General features: G+C 36.6%; 1 protein-coding gene across 1 annotated transcript; it reads left to right on the forward strand.

The window, feature by feature from the left end:
- The first annotated feature begins 6,260 nt into the window (after positions 1–6,260).
- Positions 6,261–15,495, forward strand: LOC121424880 (sphingosine-1-phosphate phosphatase 2-like). Its single transcript, XM_041620728.1, has 4 exons — positions 6,261–6,755; positions 8,091–8,237; positions 8,926–9,015; positions 9,980–15,495. Exons 1-4 carry the CDS (start codon positions 6,288–6,290, stop codon positions 10,517–10,519), a joined length of 1,245 nt encoding a protein of 414 aa, XP_041476662.1. The 5' UTR covers positions 6,261–6,287; the 3' UTR covers positions 10,520–15,495.
- Positions 15,496–18,459: the final 2,964 nt, after the last annotated feature.

The raw sequence follows: 18,459 nt of genomic DNA on the forward strand, positions 1-18,459 counted from the left end.
TTTAATTATGTTAATTTGAGCCCCCTAAATGTGCATGCGCCGGGTCAAGCAGGTGTTTATCTTGTTGCCCGAATCAAGTTCTACAAGTTAGAATAGGTGGTTACCCTGGCTAGGCCGTCGGGATATCCCTGGGGGCCCCTTGAAAAAAATACTTTTTTAAATTGAAAAATGGTTTAAATAGCCCTTTATTCCCTTTAATTATGTTAATTTGAGCCCCCTTAATGTGCATGCGCCGGGTCAAGCAGGTGTTTATCTTGTTGCACGAATCAAGTTCTACAATTTAGAATAGGTGGTTACCCTGGCTAGGCCGTCGGGATATCCCTGGGGGCCCCTTGAAAAAAATACTTTTTTTAATTAAAAAATGGTCTAAATAGCCCTTTATTCCCTTTAATTTTGTTAATTTGAGCCCCCTAAATGTGCATGCGCCGGGTCAAGCAGGTGTTTATCTTGTTGCCCGAATCAAGTTCTACAAGTTAGGATAGGTGGTTACCTTGGCTAGGCCGTCGGGATATCCCTGGGGGCCCCTTGAAAAAAATACTTTTTTTAATTAAAAAATGGTCTAAATAGCCCTTTATTCCCTTTAATTTTGTTAATTTGAGCCCCCTTAATGTGCATGCGCCGGGTCAAGCAGGTGTTTATCTTGTTGCCCGAATCAAGTTCCAGAAGTTAGGATAGGTGGTTACCCTGGCTAGGCCGTCGGGATATCCCTGGGGGCCCCTTGAAAAAAATACTTTTTTAAATTGAAAAATGGTTTAAATAGCCCTTTATTCCCTTTAATTATGTTAATTTGAGCCCCCTAAATGTGCATGCGCCGGGTCAAGCAGGTGTTTATCTTGTTGCCCGAATCAAGTTCTACAAGTTAGGATAGGTGGTTACCCGGCTAGGCCGTCGGGATATCCCTGGGGGCCCCTTGAAAAAAATACTTTTTTTAATTAAAAAATGGTCTAAATAGCCCTTTATTCCCTTTAATTTTGTTAATTTGAGCCCCCTAAATGTGCATGCGCCGGGTCAAGCAGGTGTTTATCTTGTTGCCCGAATCGAGTTCTACAAGTTAGGATAGGTGGTTACCTTGGCTAGGCCGTCGGGATATCCCTGGGGGCCCCTTGAAAAAAATACTTTTTTTAATTAAAAAATGGTCTAAATAGCCCTTTATTCCCTTTAATTTTGTTAATTTGAGCCCCCTAAATGTGCATGCGCCGGGTCAAGCAGGTGTTTATCTTGTTGCCCGAATCAAGTTCTACAAGTTAGGATAGGTGGTTACCCTGGCTAGGCCGTCGGGATATCCCTGGGGGCCCCTTGAAAAAAATACTTTTTTTAATTAAAAAATGGTCTAAATAGCCCTTTATTCCCTTTAATTTTCTTAATTTGAGCCCCCTAAATGTGCATGCGCCGGGTCAAGCAGGTGTTTATCTTGTTGCCCGAATCAAGTTCTACAAGTTAGGATAGGTGGTTACCTTGGCTAGGCCGTCGGAATATCCCTGGGGGCCCCTTGAAAAAAATACTTTTTTTAATTGAAAAATGATTTAAATAGCCCTTTATTCCCTTTAATTATGTTAATTTGAGCCCCCTAAATGTGCATGCGCCGGGTCAAGCAGGTGTTTATCTTGTTGCCCGAATCAAGTTCTACAAGTTAGAATAGCTGGTTACCCTGGCTAGGCCGTCGGGATATCCCTGGGGGCCCCTTGAAAAAAATACTTTTTTTAATTAAAAAATGGTCTAAATAGCCCTTTATTCCCTTTAATTTTCTTAATTTGAGCCCCCTAAATGTGCATGCGCCGGGTCAAGCAGGTGTTTATCTTGTTGCCCGAATCAAGATCTACAAGTTAGGATAGGTGGTTACCCTGGCTAGGCCGTCGGGATATCCCTGGGGGCCCCTTGAAAAAAATACTTTTTTAAATTGAAAAATGGTTTAAATAGCCCTTTATTCCCTTTAATTATGTTAATTTGAGCCCCCTAAATGTGCATGCGCCGGGTCAAGCAGGTGTTTATCTTGTTGCCCGAATCAAGTTCTACAAGTTATGATAGGTGGTTACCCTGGCTAGGCCGTCGGGATATCCCTGGGGCCCCTTGAAAAAAATACTTTTTTTAATTAAAAAATGGTCTAAATAGCCCTTTATTCCCTTTAATTTTGTTAATTTGAGCCCCCTAAATGTGCATGCGCCGGGTCAAGCAGGTGTTTATCTTGTTGCCCGAATCGAGTTCTACAAGTTAGGATAGGTGGTTACCTTGGCTAGGCCGTCGGGATATCCCTGGGGCCCCTTGAAAAAAATACTTTTTTTAATTAAAAAATGGTCTTAATAGCCCTTTATTCCCTTTAATTTTGTTAATTTGAGCCCCCTAAATGTGCATGCGCCGGGTCAAGCAGGTGTTTATCTTGTTGCCCGAATCAAGTTCTACAAGTTATGATAGGTGGTTACCCTGGCTAGGCCGTTGGGATATCCCTGGGGGCCCCTTGAAAAAAATACTTTTTTTAATTAAAAAATGGTCTTAATAGCCCTTTATTCCCTTTAATTTTCTTAATTTGAGCCCCCTAAATGTGCATGCGCCGGGTCAAGCAGGTGTTTATCTTGTTGCCCGAATCGAGTTCTCCAAGTTAGGATAGGTGGTTACCTTGGCTAGGCCGTCGGGATATCCCTGGGGGCCCCTTGAAAAAAATACTTTTTTTAATTGAAAAATGGTTTAAATAGCCCTTTATTCCCTTTAATTATGTTAATTTGAGCCCCCTAAATGTGCATGCGCCGGGTCAAGCAGGTGTTTATCTTGTTGCCCGAATCAAGTTCTACAAGTTAGGATAGGTGGTTACCCTGGCTAGGCCGTCGGGATATCCCTGGGGGCCCCTTGAAAAAAATACTTTTTTTAATTAAAAAATGGTCTAAATAGCCCTTTAATCCCTTTAATTTTGTTAATTTGAGCCCCCTTAATGTGCATGCGCCGGGTCAAGCAGGTGTTTATCTTGTTGCCCGAATCGAGTTCTCCAAGTTAGGATAGGTGGTTACCTTGGCTAGGCCGTCGGGATATCCCTGGGGGCCCCTTGAAAAAAATACTTTTTTTAATTAAAAAATGGTCTAAATAGCCCTTTATTCCCTTTAATTTTGTTAATTTGAGCCCCCTAAATGTGCATGCGCCGGGTCAAGCAGGTGTTTATCTTGTTGCCCGAATCAAGTTCTACAAGTTAGGATAGGTGGTTACCCTGGCTAGGCCGTCGGGATATCCCTGGGGGCCCCTTGAAAAAAATACTTTTTTAAATTGAAAAATGGTTTAAATAGCCCTTTATTCCCTTTAATTATGTTAATTTGAGCCCCCTAAATGTGCATGCGCCGGGTCAAGCAGGTGTTTATCTTGTTGCCCGAATCAAGTTTTACAAGTTAGAATAGATGGTTACCCTGGCTAGGCCGTCGGGATATCCCTGGGGGCCCCTTGAAAAAAATACTTTTTTTAATTAAAAAATGGTCTAAATAGCCCTTTATTCCCTTTAATTTTGTTAATTTGAGCCCCCTTAATGTGCATGCGCCGGGTCAAGCAGGTGTTTATCTTGTTGCCCGAATCGAGTTCTCCAAGTTAGGATAGGTGGTTACCTTGGCTAGGCCGTCGGGATATCCCTGGGGGCCCCTTGAAAAAAATACTTTTTTTAATTAAAAAATGGTCTTAATAACCCTTTATTCCCTTTAATTTTCTTAATTTGAGCCCCCTAAATGTGCATGCGCCGGGTCAAGCAGGTGTTTATCTTGTTGCCCGAATCAAGTTCTACAAGTTAGGATAGGTGGTTACCCTGGCTAGGCCGTCGGGATATCCCTGGGGCCCCTTGAAAAAAATACTTTTTTAAATTGAAAAATGGTTTAAATAGCCCTTTATTCCCTTTAATTATGTTAATTTGAGCCCCCTAAATGTGCATGCGCCGGGTCAAGCAGGTGTTTATCTTGTTGCCCGAATCAAGTTCTACAAGTTAGAATAGGTGGTTACCCTGGCTAGGCCGTCGGGATATCCCTGGGGGCCCCTTGAAAAAAATATTTTTTTTAATTAAAAAATGGCCTAAATAGCCCTTTATTCCCTTTAATTTTCTTAATTTTAGCCCCCTAAATGTGCATGCGCCGGGTCAAGCAGGTGTTTATCTTGTTGCCCGAATCGAGTTCTCCAAGTTAGGATAGGTGGTTACCTTGGCTAGGCCGTCGGGATATCCCTGGGGGCCCCTTGAAAAAAATACTTTTTTTAATTAAAAAATGGTCTAAATAGCCCTTTATTCCCTTTAATTTTGTTAATTTGAGCCCCCTAAATGTGCATGCGCCGGGTCAAGCAGGTGTTTATCTTGTTGCCCGAATCAAGTTCTACAAGTTAGGATAGGTGGTTACCCTGGCTAGGCCGTCGGGATATCCCTGGGGGCCCCTTGAAAAAAATACTTTTTTAAATTGAAAAATGGTCTAAATTGCCCTTTATTCCCTTTAATTTTGTTAATTTGAGCCCCCTTAATGTGCATGCGCCGGGTCAAGCAGGTGTTTATCTTGTTGCCCGAATCAAGTTCTACAAGTTAGGATAGGTGGTTACCCTGGCTAGGCCGTCGGGATATCCCTGGGGGCCCCTTGAAAAAAATACTTTTTTTAATTAAAAAATGGTCTAAATAGCCCTTTATTCCCTTTAATTTTGTTAATTTGAGCCCCCTTAATGTGCATGCGCCGGGTCAAGCAGGTGTTTATCTTGTTGCCCGAATCAAGTTCTACAAGTTAGGATAGGTGGTTACCTTGGCTAGGCCGTCGGGATATCCCTGGGTGCCCCTTGAAAAAAATACTTTTTTAAATTAAAAAATGGTCTAAATAGCCCTTTATTCCCTTTAATTTTGTTAATTTGAGCCCCCTAAATGTGCATGCGCCGGGTCAAGCAGGTGTTTATCTTGTTGCCCGAATCAAGTTCTACAAGTTAGGATAGGTGGTTACCCTGGCTAGGCCGTCGGGATATCCCTGGGGGCCCCTTGAAAAAAATACTTTTTTTAATTAAAAAATGGTCTAAATAGCCCTTTATTCCCTTTAATTTTCTTAATTTGAGCCCCCTTAATGTGCATGCGCCGGGTCAAGCAGGTGTTTATCTTGTTGCCCGAATCGAGTTCTCCAAGTTAGGATAGGTGGTTACCTTGGCTAGGCCGTCGGGATATCCCTGGGGGCCCCTTGAAAAAAAATACTTTTTTTAATTAAAAAATGGTCTAAATAGCCCTTTATTCCCTTTAATTTTGTTAATTTGAGCCCCCTTAATGTGCATGCGCCGGATCAAGTAGGTGTTTATCTTGTTGCCCGAGTCGAGTTCTACAAGTAAGAATAGGTGGTTATCCTTGCTAGGCCGTCGGGATATCCGTGGGGGCCCCTTGGAAAAAATACTTTTTTAAATAAAAAAATGGTCTAAATAGCCCTTTATTCCCTTTAATTTTTTTAATTTGAGCCCCCTAAATGTGCATGCGCCGGGTCAAGAAGGTGTTTATCTTGTTGCCTGAGCCGAGTCCTACAAGTTAGGATAGGAGGTCACCCTGGCTAGGCCGTCGGGATATCCCTTGGGGCCCCTTGAAAAAAAATTAAACTAGAAATTTCCAACCCTTTTATTCAATGACTTTTGTCCCCTTAAAAACCCTCGTATTAGGGCAAGCCAGCTATTTTATGGTTGCCCGAGACGTGCTCCACCTTTTAAACCCGGCCCCCTAGCTAGCTTTCAAAACCCCTAATTTTTGAATATCGAATATTGAATATCTGACCAACTTCACACGCGTTTGAATATCGAACCTGAATATCCAACCAACTTCACAGTTTGAATATCGAATATCCAATATCCAACCAACTTCACGCCGGTGCCTATGTATTGCATTCGTAAAGTTCGTGCTCGTTGCGTATCTTCTTTAACTAGAATCGCGCAGATACGCGGGTGCGCAGACTTGGGAGACCGCGCAGACATGGGGGAACTGACCATACTGAGCAGTGCAGAGTGCCCCATTATGTACCCTCATTTCCCTCTTACCACAGCTACACGATTTCCACTCATTTCTCTGGTAAGATGAATTGATCGTGACAATACTTTGGAGACCTCAGTAAAATGGGAAGCCCGTCGAAATGAATAATTAATGATTTTTAGCATAATGTAAATGAGTTACAAGTACAACAGCACTCCACTGACGATCGTGAGAGCAAGCTGGAGGCCGATGCTTTGAAAGATAGGTCACTTATGTGTGGAGGAAGTGATTCATCTTCCCTACGGTATACCTCCTTGGGTGTACCCCCTTTGCTATTTCATAATTCAGTTGACGCTGGCGCTGCACTATGGAGGCAGAAAAGGGATGGCTGTATAACTCAGAAACTGTTGCAAAAATACAGCTTTTCTTTGGATTAGAATGTGTACCAGTTAAAGAGATACAAGAGGAAGAATCACTTCGAACCACCGTAAAAGAAAACGGTTCTGACAGTGACAATTACCTGTCAAACGGGATAAAACACAGACATGTTTCATTGCAACAGGGAGGCAATCGGACATCACACGAACCGGGAAGTTCTGGGGACGAGGAGCTGCGGCTTGGTGACCCCGACGCCACTGCTGCAGCGGCTCCCATTGACTATCGGGTGCACAACAGATTTTGGTACTACCTTTTCGCTTTTGGAGCTGCTTTAGGAGATGATATTTTCTATTACACCGTTTACCCCTTCTGGTTCTTCAATATATCATCCTGGGTTATTCGGAGAGTGGTTCTCATGTGGGGATTACTGATGTATGTGGGGCAGTCAAGCAAAGAGGTGAATATAATTTATTGAAGTTAGAATAGATGTACGAAGTTTGTAAAGCATTCTCAGACTCAGATCTACATGTATGTTATGAACTATGGATACAGGATGATAGAAAGGAATATTAGGTACTTGGTTGTCTGTGTTTGGTTCTGAACTTCTGATAATAGACAAATGATTAAAAGGAGAAAGAGAATAATGATTTCGAAAATTGTAACTTACATGTATGTGTGATTTGTGTTCAGCTTGTGGGTTCGCATATTTTTTTATATTGAGTGATGTGGCTCAATTAAATGAGTTGAATACTTAAATCAATGTTGCAAACTTGCAATGTCTTACTTCATCTGACTCTTAAACATGGCCTGGTCAGGTTAACTTCATCTTAAGAACACAGATGATGATTTTTAGCCTAAAACTCTCATTAGGCTCTATCGGCCTTAGCAAATAATGGGCTGGCCACTACATGTAAGTTCCCTCTTTTCAATTTACCCCTTTAAATTATCATGAAGGGAATCAAGATTTTAAAGCAGGGTTGGCTGATTTAGATCACGTTGATTTAAATCGCAAATTACTTAAATCACTTGATTAAAAAAAAAATCATTGATTTACATGTAAATCACTTCCATTGAAACTTTACAAGTGATTGATAGTTTTTCTATTTGTGGCAGTTTTATTTTTTACTAAAAATAGAAAGATTTTATCAATTTTATATCATCAAAACATAAATAAATCCTTCATATCTACTAAAAACAATTGAAATCACATCAATAAAATCAGGTTGATGATCTTGCAATGTAGCCTATAAACGGTTTAACACTTAGGCCCCTACTCCACTTTTACTATGATTTTTTTTAAATCATTGATTACTTCCATCAAGATATGTACATATGATTGACAATAGTTTATTTGTAGCTGTTTTATTTTTATTTTTACTCAAATTAGAAAGAATAGATCAATGTTATAAAAAAAACATGAATAAATCCTTCATAAGCAGTTTACACTAAGCCCCCTACTCCACTTTCACTATGATAAAAAAAAAATCGTTGATTTAATTCACTTCCACTGAAACATGTGCAAATGATTGACAATATTTTTATTTGTTGCAGCTTATTTATTTTTTACTCCAAGTAGAAAGATTTTATCAACTTGATATCATCAAAACATGAATAAATCTTAAGCGGTTAACACGTAGCCCCCTACTCCACTTGCACTAAGGGCTGAAATCTCTCCCCAAAGGTCGGGGGACAATTGGCAGGAAAATTTGACAAGCAAATTAAATTTTAGAATAAAAAAAACTGTTTTAAAGACAAAATAAATCTTCCCATTAATCATTTTGTAAATCTGCAGATCATCAAATGGCCCCGCCCCCTTTCGCCTCCAGCTGCACCTCTGGAAAGACGATACTTCCAAGAATATGGGATGCCTTCCACCCATGCTATGGTTGGAACTTTGGTTCCCTTCACAGTCTTAGTAGTTACTTGGGACAAAGTTGAGGTAAATAATGTCAATGTTAAAGGGTGTGTTTACATTTGGAATACAATTTTTCTTCATAACTTCTTAAAGTATGTCTTGAATTTAAATTTTCATGGCATTTTTTCTAAAGAATTTATATGTCATTCTCAAAATGCAAACATACAGTTACAGACTTACAGTGCTGCATTGAATTAGTATTACTTTGAGCTATAAATATGTTTATTTTAGAGATGTTCATGTCTTTTTTTTATTTTTATAATCGGACCTTTAAATAAACCCACCCTTTTCCCATTTTCCATAATATGATTTTTTTTATGTCATATTGTATTCAATTTTATGTCCATCATGATTATTGTTGATTCAATATATCACAAAATTAAAAGAAATGATTTAAACATACATGTACAAGCTCAGAACATAGGGCCCAGGGTAAGGTAAAGCTCAATGTAAAAGCATATGGCAAGAAAACACCAAATCACTGATTCGTATTATCAATATTGAATGAAAAAATTGATTGTAGATTTAAAAACAATTTTTTTATCAGAATTTATCAAAATAAACTTTTGAATCTCCTTTGAGATCATGACTTAGAGTGAAGACATAGAACTGGTATGGATCTGGCTTGTTTCATTTACTTGTGATTTATTACTTACTTTACCTACCTATTACCTATTTTACTCCTGTTTAAAATGGACTTTTCTCTGTGCAGTATCCAAAAGAGATTGGAATTATATTAGCTACTTTCTACACCCTCCTAGTGTGTATGAGCCGACTGTACAAGGGCATGCATTATATTTTGGTAAGTAGATTTTAAATCAACATGTTCTTCATTTATGTTATGAGCATGCTCTGAATGCAGAATCTTAAATTTTCTATTATAAGTGGAAGAGGGGTAATTATTTAAATTCATGCTCAGATGTAGACTACAGGGGCCGCGGGACCGGGGGGCTGGGGGGGCTTCAGCCCCCCCCCCACTTTTTTCCAAAATCGTGTACAAAAACGTGAAATTGACCATATGATTGTGATTCTTAGCAGCCCCCCCCACTTTGAAAACCGTTCCGCAGCCCCTGGACTATGTGTTTATTCATGTGCTATACTGTACTGTATAGATAATAAGAAAAATAAACACCAGATATTGATTGCATTTTTAATAACTGAATATACATGGGGCGTGTGAGCTCTATTTATTATAAGGTGCTCAAGAAAAACCTAATATTCACTCAATTCACCAAACATGACATCAAAAATATTCCTGAGAATTTTTAAAAACAACAATTTTCCTTAAATTTGTAGGTATGCCAGAAATGACTTGAAAGATTGATCTATTTAGATATTAACTTTCACTATTAAGTGTTCACAACTTTGTGATGAATTTAGTGTGATTGAAAGTTCTCAATAATTAAGAACAGGGTATTTATCATTCATGTTTCATTTCACCTATTTCAAAATTTAATTTATGTGTACATTTTCCAATAAATCATGTTTTTTCAGACATTCCCAATAATTCCTTGTGACTAGTCTTTTCAGATATTACCATTGGAGTAAAAAAAAGGTGCATTTTAATTGACGAACCACCAACAAGTCTAATTGAATTTAATTAATAGGGTAATAATAATTGGTTTGAAGGTCGTAAATGTAGATAAGAAGATGATTAGAAATATATTTAGCGACTTCCTCTTTAATGTACCTTTATGTCATGGAGTGTTCCTTGAATTACTTTTGATGATCATATCTTTTTCTTCTTAAAAAAAAATTGTGTACAGGACATCATCATGGGCATTGTTATTACAGCGATCTTGATGGCTGTTGTATTCCAATTCTTGGAATCTTTAGATGCATTCCTCATCACCCATCGGTATGCACCTCTATTCGCCATGGCAACAGCCTTCTTTCTCAGCATCATCTACCCCACCCAGGATGGTTGGAGTAGCACCCGTGGTGACACCATCGTCATCATGGGGGTAACTACCGGTATCTACTCCTCATTATGGCTGTGTCACCAACAGGGCATCCCTCCCATTTACGATGAACTCCCGCCCACGCAAATTAACTGGCCAGGCCCATACAGCATTTTCCTCATGATCTGTCGACAGGTAATCGGGTTAACACTGATGGGTCTTTCACATCTCACATTCAAAACAATCATCCTTGGAATACTCTCGACCATAAATGGGGAGAAGATAACGGAAGAGACGAAAAGGAAATCATGGATTGAGATACCTTATAAATACATCACTTATTTTGCGATATGTGTTGCTTCTAATTATCTGTCACCATTGGCATTTCAAAAGGTTGGGTTGTAAGAAAAGGGCATATTAGAGTTCAAATTATGTTAAAGGTGACAGGGTCATTATCTTTCTTGAGATTGGGTATTTATAACACATTCAAGGTCGAATTAAGTGCTGTAATAACCAAAGGAAAAAGTGCTATATTTTGTAATTTGTCATTAAATGGTTTCTTAAGTATACATGAATATTTTGTATCTGTTGCAATGGGCCATTTCACTATGCTGATCTTGCTTTGATTTAGCAACCTACAGATTAAGCAGGATCGGGAAGATTTACCTTTTATATAGAGTTAGTGGAAAAATACTTTGCATAACAATTTTTTTTAAGTGGAAAGGGGGCATAATTAGTCCTTGTGTTTCTGTTAGTACATCTGGAAAGACATAATTGTGACTTTTTTCCCAAAACAATGGGTGATCTAAAATATTATAATGAATTACTCCTAGGTATGAAGTATATATGAGAGTATGATAATTTCACATCCATTTGACATTGAGAAAATTCAACATTCACTGTCGTTTAAATATTTTGGGGGCCTCTCAGATGCTATTAAACCTGGGCACAGACTCATTCTAGTGACTGAATAATTTTGCAAAATATATTCTCTAGTAGTAGTAATTTGGAATTTTGAGTCATATTTCTTCACCTCTGTTGAATTCAGATTTATGAGTATTTATTTTTATAACCTCATGTAAGACAATGTTTCACCAAAATAATTTTAGTACTATTGAGTTGGAGTGGACTACAATGATATTCTTGTGCAGGTATATACAAATTAACATGATCAGCCATTGCAGGTCTATACTAACTTGTTGCTGACAAAGTAGATTGTTTATTTCATCCCAAGCTATTATAATTTTTCCAAGATAGGGAAGTCCTACAGCATTGCATAATGATGTACATGTAAGATCATGTGTCTTTTCTTTTAACCCTATATTATTGTTATTTAAAGATGTATTTTTTTTTCATTTTATCCCAAAAGGACAGTATTTATATACATGTAGCTCAGTCATGTTGAAAACTGCTGCAAAACATATTATATGGCAAGTAGATATTTTTTAAAATGTAGACTTGAACCTCATGCATGGATCTATCTGGACTTGAAGTACACAGACATGAAGGAGCCGACTACTGTTATTCATTGTACATGTAGTTTATGATTGCATGTTCTGTGTATTAAAGAGGTCTTTACTTCTCTGTGCTCACACTTTGGTACAGTTTAGAGAACTTTTTAAGGACTTGGTCAATACTGCATCTATTAGGAGAAGATAAACTGAGTGTTGTGTTTAAGTGTTAATGCCTTAGTGTGTCAGAACCTTGTTATCTGGAAAGTAAACATATTACACTGATAACAAGTTTGTAAAAAGTTCAGTGTACAGTTATTCTAAGTTCTCATTATGTACATTGTAGAATTGGATGTACTGGAACACTACACTTCCTTCATGCCACTGTTGTACAGTTGTAGGAGTGTGAGGAGGGCATACATGTATGTTCAATGTGGTATATTGGTTTGAAGAAAATACCACCAAATATAATCTAGAATTCTAGACCATACTTTTCGAATGTAGTATATTAGGGCATGGTATTAAAAATGTACTAATTTATTTATTTATTCCAGCATGGTGAACTACAGTGTATTTGATTACCAGAGTTAAAGCAGGGTTGATGATATCCAAATTTATTGGAACTGGAAACCTAATAGAGAGCAAATTACTTGCTATTTGTGCTATGGACATTGTGTTGTAATGAATAATCATTACAAAATAATTATTGCTGGTTAAAATGCAAATTGATATTATGAATTATATAACCTTGTTAATGTGTATTCTTTAACAGTATTGTACTCCTTGCCTTCCATATGTTCTGATTCTTTCTCTTTTTGTTATGTTATCCCTCCAAAAAAATATTGTTATTATCAATTTAAATCATTAGCATTGTTATGAACCTGTTTGTGGTTATAAATAATTAATGTTGACAAAATATGTGGGCAGATCGTTGGATTTTTTTTTTCAAACATCAATTAATTCCAAAGTTATACCAACCTTTTACATGTTATTGATATTTAGTTAACCGTTGATTATATATAATTTAAACTAACAAAGTAGAGTCTGATGTAGGTCTATTCAACTAGGATTCCTTTTTTGTGAAAGACCTGGTGGATGTTTCATATAGCTGTTTGCAAATTAAGAGCCACTTGTGAACCTTTCTTAGTTTAATCAAAATCACCAATGAACATTTAATGGTGAATATCAAACCAAAAGAAAGGATCACCTGTCGTTCTAAAAGTCATAGTCAAACAGCTTATGAAACAGCCTCCAGGTAATAAATAGACTGGTAATTTCCATTTTGTATGGTTTTATACAATATTTTTATTTTTATAGTTTGAAATCCACCTTATTTTTATCTGATTATTTTTTTGAATCTGAATTGGTTGCTCACTTGTAGTTAGCTAGTTAGCATTAGGAGAGATGCAATTACTTGTTTTCTAATTTTCTCCTACATGTAAGTTCTTGGTTCTATTTGTTTATCTAGATGGTTAGTTTGACCATCCACTCACTGGACTTTGGACTATCTTTTATAAAACTTTTTGTCAAATTAATGATTTAATTTTCTCCCAGTTGTTATGGTCTGCTTTAACACCAAAGTCAGTACATAGAGTCATGATTGATTCATTATGCTATTAATTATGTATTAATTCCATCTGCTATATTATTTGATTAATCATCCTTTGAATGAAGTAATATATGTAATATTGTCAAATGCAGTATATGTTATGTATTTGCTATTTTCTTTAGAAAATGAGTTCTCAATATTTGTGAATTAATATTTCATTTTGTCTCCTCACAGTTTTTATTCGGACAAGATTTGCAAACTGCAAAGTATCTGTTTCAGAGCCTGTCTAAATAAACTTTTCTTTTCTTCAGTTTACACTGAAAAATTACATTCAATTTCCAACATCTCAGAAAATATGATTGGTTCTTAATAGAATCAGTATCTTTGTCTAAACATACTACATGTATATCAATTCTTATCATTTGTCATTGTTATTTATTATGCATTGTTAACATTATTGCTTACTTATAATTAACAGTTTCTGTTTGTAGGGTCTGGTCACTCTGGTGTGATATAATGTTGTTTGCTTTATTGTACATGATTTCCAGGGGAACCAAACAATATTTAAACTGTTTACACAATTGTTTTATTCTTTGGAAATATAGCAGCATTCTATATGTTTATATTAGTTTATTATCTGGTATAAGAGTTATGTTCGTATAAAAGTTATGTTCGTGTAAATGGTATAACATCTTAGTTAAATAAGACGGTCCTGGTATGATGTGAACTGAGTTGTATGCAGTATAAATACTGATCTCTTTATCTTTTGATCTGATCATGAATTTGTAGCTTGAATGTCATGGAATAATTCTGATTACCAGTATGACATTTGAACCAATCTTTCTTGTTTCTGTAGGTTTTCAATTAAAATTTGTACCAAATTAGATGCGAATTGTCCCCTTTTTAACTGAAAATTTTTTTTATTTCAAAGAACACTTGAGATGATTGAACACAAATTCAAGTGAGAAATCAGCTATACCGGTATACCTCAGATACCCAGACACTTCATTGTTTTGTGGATTCTTAGAGAGGTTGAGAGATTGATGACTATATCAAACATATTAATGTACATTTATTTTCTTACAATGGGAAAAAGTTAATAATGTGAATATTTTATGGAAGGATATTTATATGTACTTCTTTGTCGCCATGAATTCCAAGGACCGGCTACATTGGACATACATGTTAAGAGTTACTATATGACAGCCATACTATTGAGGTTGGTTTGATAATGTGCTTTTTCTTTCTGAATTTAATAAATGTTATTTGCTACTTAAAGGAAAATATTGCTGCATATACACTATAGAAGGTTCAAATCACACTAAAAATCATACAGCTGAAGGATGTTCCCCAGTTTTGTTTGTGTGTATACCTATCTGCGCATATGAGATGGGGCGATAGCTCAGTCGGTAGAGGGGGGGGGGGTTCGTATTTCAGTAGCCCGGGTTTGATCCCATTTGATGCATTAGTGCCCTACGGTATTAAGGCATTTAAATCCTCGTACCAGGTCCTGTGGAGAGGACCTTAAGATGTTGGTCCGCTGGTTGATTGCGTACAAGGCAAGCATTGATGCTTTTTTTAGCAATTAGGTAAAAAAATTACTACCATTTACCATATTTTATGGCATACGCGTTGCCGTCATTGAACAGGTGAGTAATCAACTACAGAAATCAGTTGATTTTTCCAGTCATCTGCAGTTTAACAGCAAATCTAGATGTTTAATGTTCACAAATCTTTAATATACCTTTCTCTACAACCAAGCGAAATTTGGTGAAAATGACATGGGTTTTGAATAAAGCTACTGTAGACTGTACTTCTTAAATTTGTTATGAAGTTCAAATATTTTAGATACATGTATGTTTTTTTCATCTTTCACATCGGTTTTCAAAATTGAAGATGCTGCTGCTCCTCAATGATCAAGCAAAAAGCAATATGAGTAGATTCTTTATCTTTAAAGTATATAATTCTGAACTATCATGTGAAATTTTCTAAAATTTAGAGGGATTTTGACTGAATAATGGAGATTTCAACTCAACTTTGTGATCTTGTGGGGTCTAAAAATGCAAAATTATTTTTATTGCATATTTCTCGTGACCTTTCAAATGGGTGAACTTCAGAGCTCGATAGCAAAAAATCCAGCACATTAACTCATGTTAATTTTTGCATATTTGGAATAATTAGGTGCTCACTGAAAAATTGGATGAAAATGACATGGATTTCATTTTAACCTGTCGAATGTCTGTGTATGTCATATTCAGTGTTAACATCTTGGTGAGGTCTATAAGATGTGTTTAATTTAGATGATTTCTTATGATTTTTAATTTAAAGTCAACTGTATGATAATAATACTACAATAAACTGATCAATAAACTAATACTATAGTTATCAATCAGTGTTCCAAATTTTAATTATTTTCTTAATTTCAATTTGTCATTTTGTGTACTTAGAAATATGTGTGTCTCACTGTACACACACACACACACATTTTATATATATATATATATGTTTTTCCATATTTATGGAATAATATATAGAAAAATATAAGTATATTATATATATACATATACATCAATGCATCCATGCACTTACAAGAAAATTATACAATAAAAGTAATGGCATATATGAGATATATTTATTGATGTGGGATCAATAGCAAGAGAAACAAGGGAATAAAAAAAGGATAGACATATGAGTAGGCCTATATGTCATAATACACTTGACTGTTGCCTTGAAACAAAGGATATCCATTGAAAAATGCAGTAACTCGATCTGTCTTAACACTTGATTTATAAAAAAATTGCCTGATCCTGATTCTTTGAAATGTTACGTCCTGTCTTTCTTATTTTTAGAAACTTTACAGACCGGCAACTAGACCTAGGTGTTTAAGCATTATGAAAGATTTCTGCCTAAATGAGACAGAAAATCGTGTACAACTCTTGAACGCACACACAGGTCACGGAGTGACACTGAGTGCAAACAGCTGACTGTGTTACAACTTAGGGGTGATACATTTTCACAATAGGGGTGATCAAACTTACTGGAGGGACTTTAATTCACTTATAACAAAGAAATGTGTACTCCAGTACTCCTGTTTAATGCTCTGATGAAAATTATGAGTTTCACATTCATTTGAACGGGAGGACAAGATTATTGTATATATCGAGTGCAGGCGCCTAGCCAGGGGGGGCGGTGGGGGCGGTCGCCCCCCCCCCAAACGTCCCCAAAAAGAAAAAAAAAGAAGGGAAAAGAGAGAGGAGAAAAGGAAAAGGGAAGGGAGGAAAGGGAAGAAAGGTAGCATTGTTTTTTTTTTCTTTTTATTCTTTATTTTTTTCTCAAAAGAGAAACTCCTTCACTCTTCTTGCTCTAAATTCATATATGAATTTTGCTTCCGCGCTGTGCGCGGTTAAATGACAATATTGAAGTTCTCCATTGTTCCCCCACCTTTTCTCTAACCATGTTTTTCCACCTCAGCTATGTGCTTCTTGCCAGTTAAAGTTAAAATTGTATACATTAGGGCATGAATTTGAGTAAGGTTAGGCCGAAGTAAATATATGAAGTTATCTTTTTTTTCAATTGATCGCGCAACTTCTGGTCTGGTCGGCTCCGAGCGGGTAAAATCTTTATATCAGTTTCTGCCGTCACCTCCATAAAGTCAGCTTCTCCCGCTTTTCAGCTCATTACTATAAACAACCATAATTTGGGGGCAAACAGGTTCCTAATTTAAAAAGAGGAAGGTAGGGAATTCGTGTCGTATTAAATAAAAAAGTACAATATCTTTTATCAAATTGTATTAAACTTCATGTCATTTCCCTGTATACATTCATCTCCTGTCCTGTTTTGCGCCCTCAGTTTGAAATTTTGAATGACACTTAAGTTTCTTTATATTAAAAATGAAGCGCTTCAGGATAAGTCAAAAAAATGGTTACACTTCGTAATTCCGAAGCTTCGTAATTCCGAAGGTTCTTTATTCCGAAGGTTCGTAATTCCGAAACACGTAAATTGCCTATACCTCGATGTTCGTTAATCCGAAAACGAAAAAGGGTTCGTTAATCCGAACATTTGTGGCGTAATTCCGACGATTCGTTATTCCGAAGGTTCGATAATCCGAAAACGAAATAAGGTTCGTTGTTCCGAAGGTTCGTTAATCCGAAAACGAAATAAGGTTCGTTGTTCCGAAGGTTCGTTAATCCGAAAACGAAAAAAGGTTCGTTATTCCGAAGGTTCGTTGATCCGAAAACGAAATAAGGTTCGTTTTTCCGAAGGTTCGTTAATCCGAAAACGAAATAAGGTTCGTTTTTCCGAAGGTTCGTTAATCCGAAAACGAAATAAGGTTCGTTAATCCGAAAACAAAATAAGGTTCGTTAATCCGAAAACAAAATAAGGTTCGTTAATCCGAAAAATGAAAACCGGGAAAGCAGAGGCAGAGGCAAGGGGCGGGGGACACTGTTGCCGTTCAATTATCATATGAGGATGGGAAGGCAAGGGCGGCCGAACAAACGAAATGGGCACTTTGGTGATATTTTCACCTTAAGATTATCATCTGCTTGAAGTCATTGTGTGTTTGATAGTGATTAAGAAGAGAAAAACTTTTTTGAAGTGACTTCTTATTATGGCAAAATGTATATTTAGGCTTTATTTTTCGGGAGAGAGTATAATGGGAGAGCGGCTTGGTAAAACAAATTCAAAGGTGAAGTTGTATAACGTTTTTTTGTGGTCAATTATTCTTAAAATGGCATTATTGCGAGGTGTTGCGAGCGTGAATCACAAGCTAAACCTTAGGTTATTTCAATGAAAAATGAAAATTAGTTTTTAAAAATCTGAGCAGATTTCTGCTGTCATTAAAAAAGATGTGCATCTAACTAAAGAATTAACACGAGCGCAAAACGCGAGCTTAAACATACTGACCAGAAAAGGAACCTGTTAAAGAAAGCATTTAGTGACCTCTTTAGGATGAATATTTCACCAATCGAATGAGAGTGCGAAGCGCAAGCTGAAATTTTTCAATATTCCAGCCTGAAAACTTAACTTAACTTGTATACTTTAAAAAGAGTATTTTATTTCGAAAAAAACATGAAGAAGGGCATATTTGTTTTTTAGAATGATAATATTGATATAGATATCATTTACCCAGGGAAGCCACTTCAGTTCTGAAAACTATTCTCCCAGCTATTATTATTTTTTTTACAAGAATGCTTAGAATGTCCAGTTTTCAGGTTGGAAAATCGGAAAAATTTGGCTCACGTTTCTCGCTCGCATCAAGTATTGTTTATTGAGGAACTCATTCTATTTCTGGTTACAAAAAAGAAGTATGAAATGTCCAGTTTTCAGGTTGGAATATCACAAAT

The sequence above is a fragment of the Lytechinus variegatus genome, chromosome 12, assembly GCF_018143015.1.
Source record: "Lytechinus variegatus isolate NC3 chromosome 12, Lvar_3.0, whole genome shotgun sequence".
Taxonomy (NCBI): Eukaryota; Metazoa; Echinodermata; class Echinoidea; order Temnopleuroida; family Toxopneustidae; genus Lytechinus; species Lytechinus variegatus.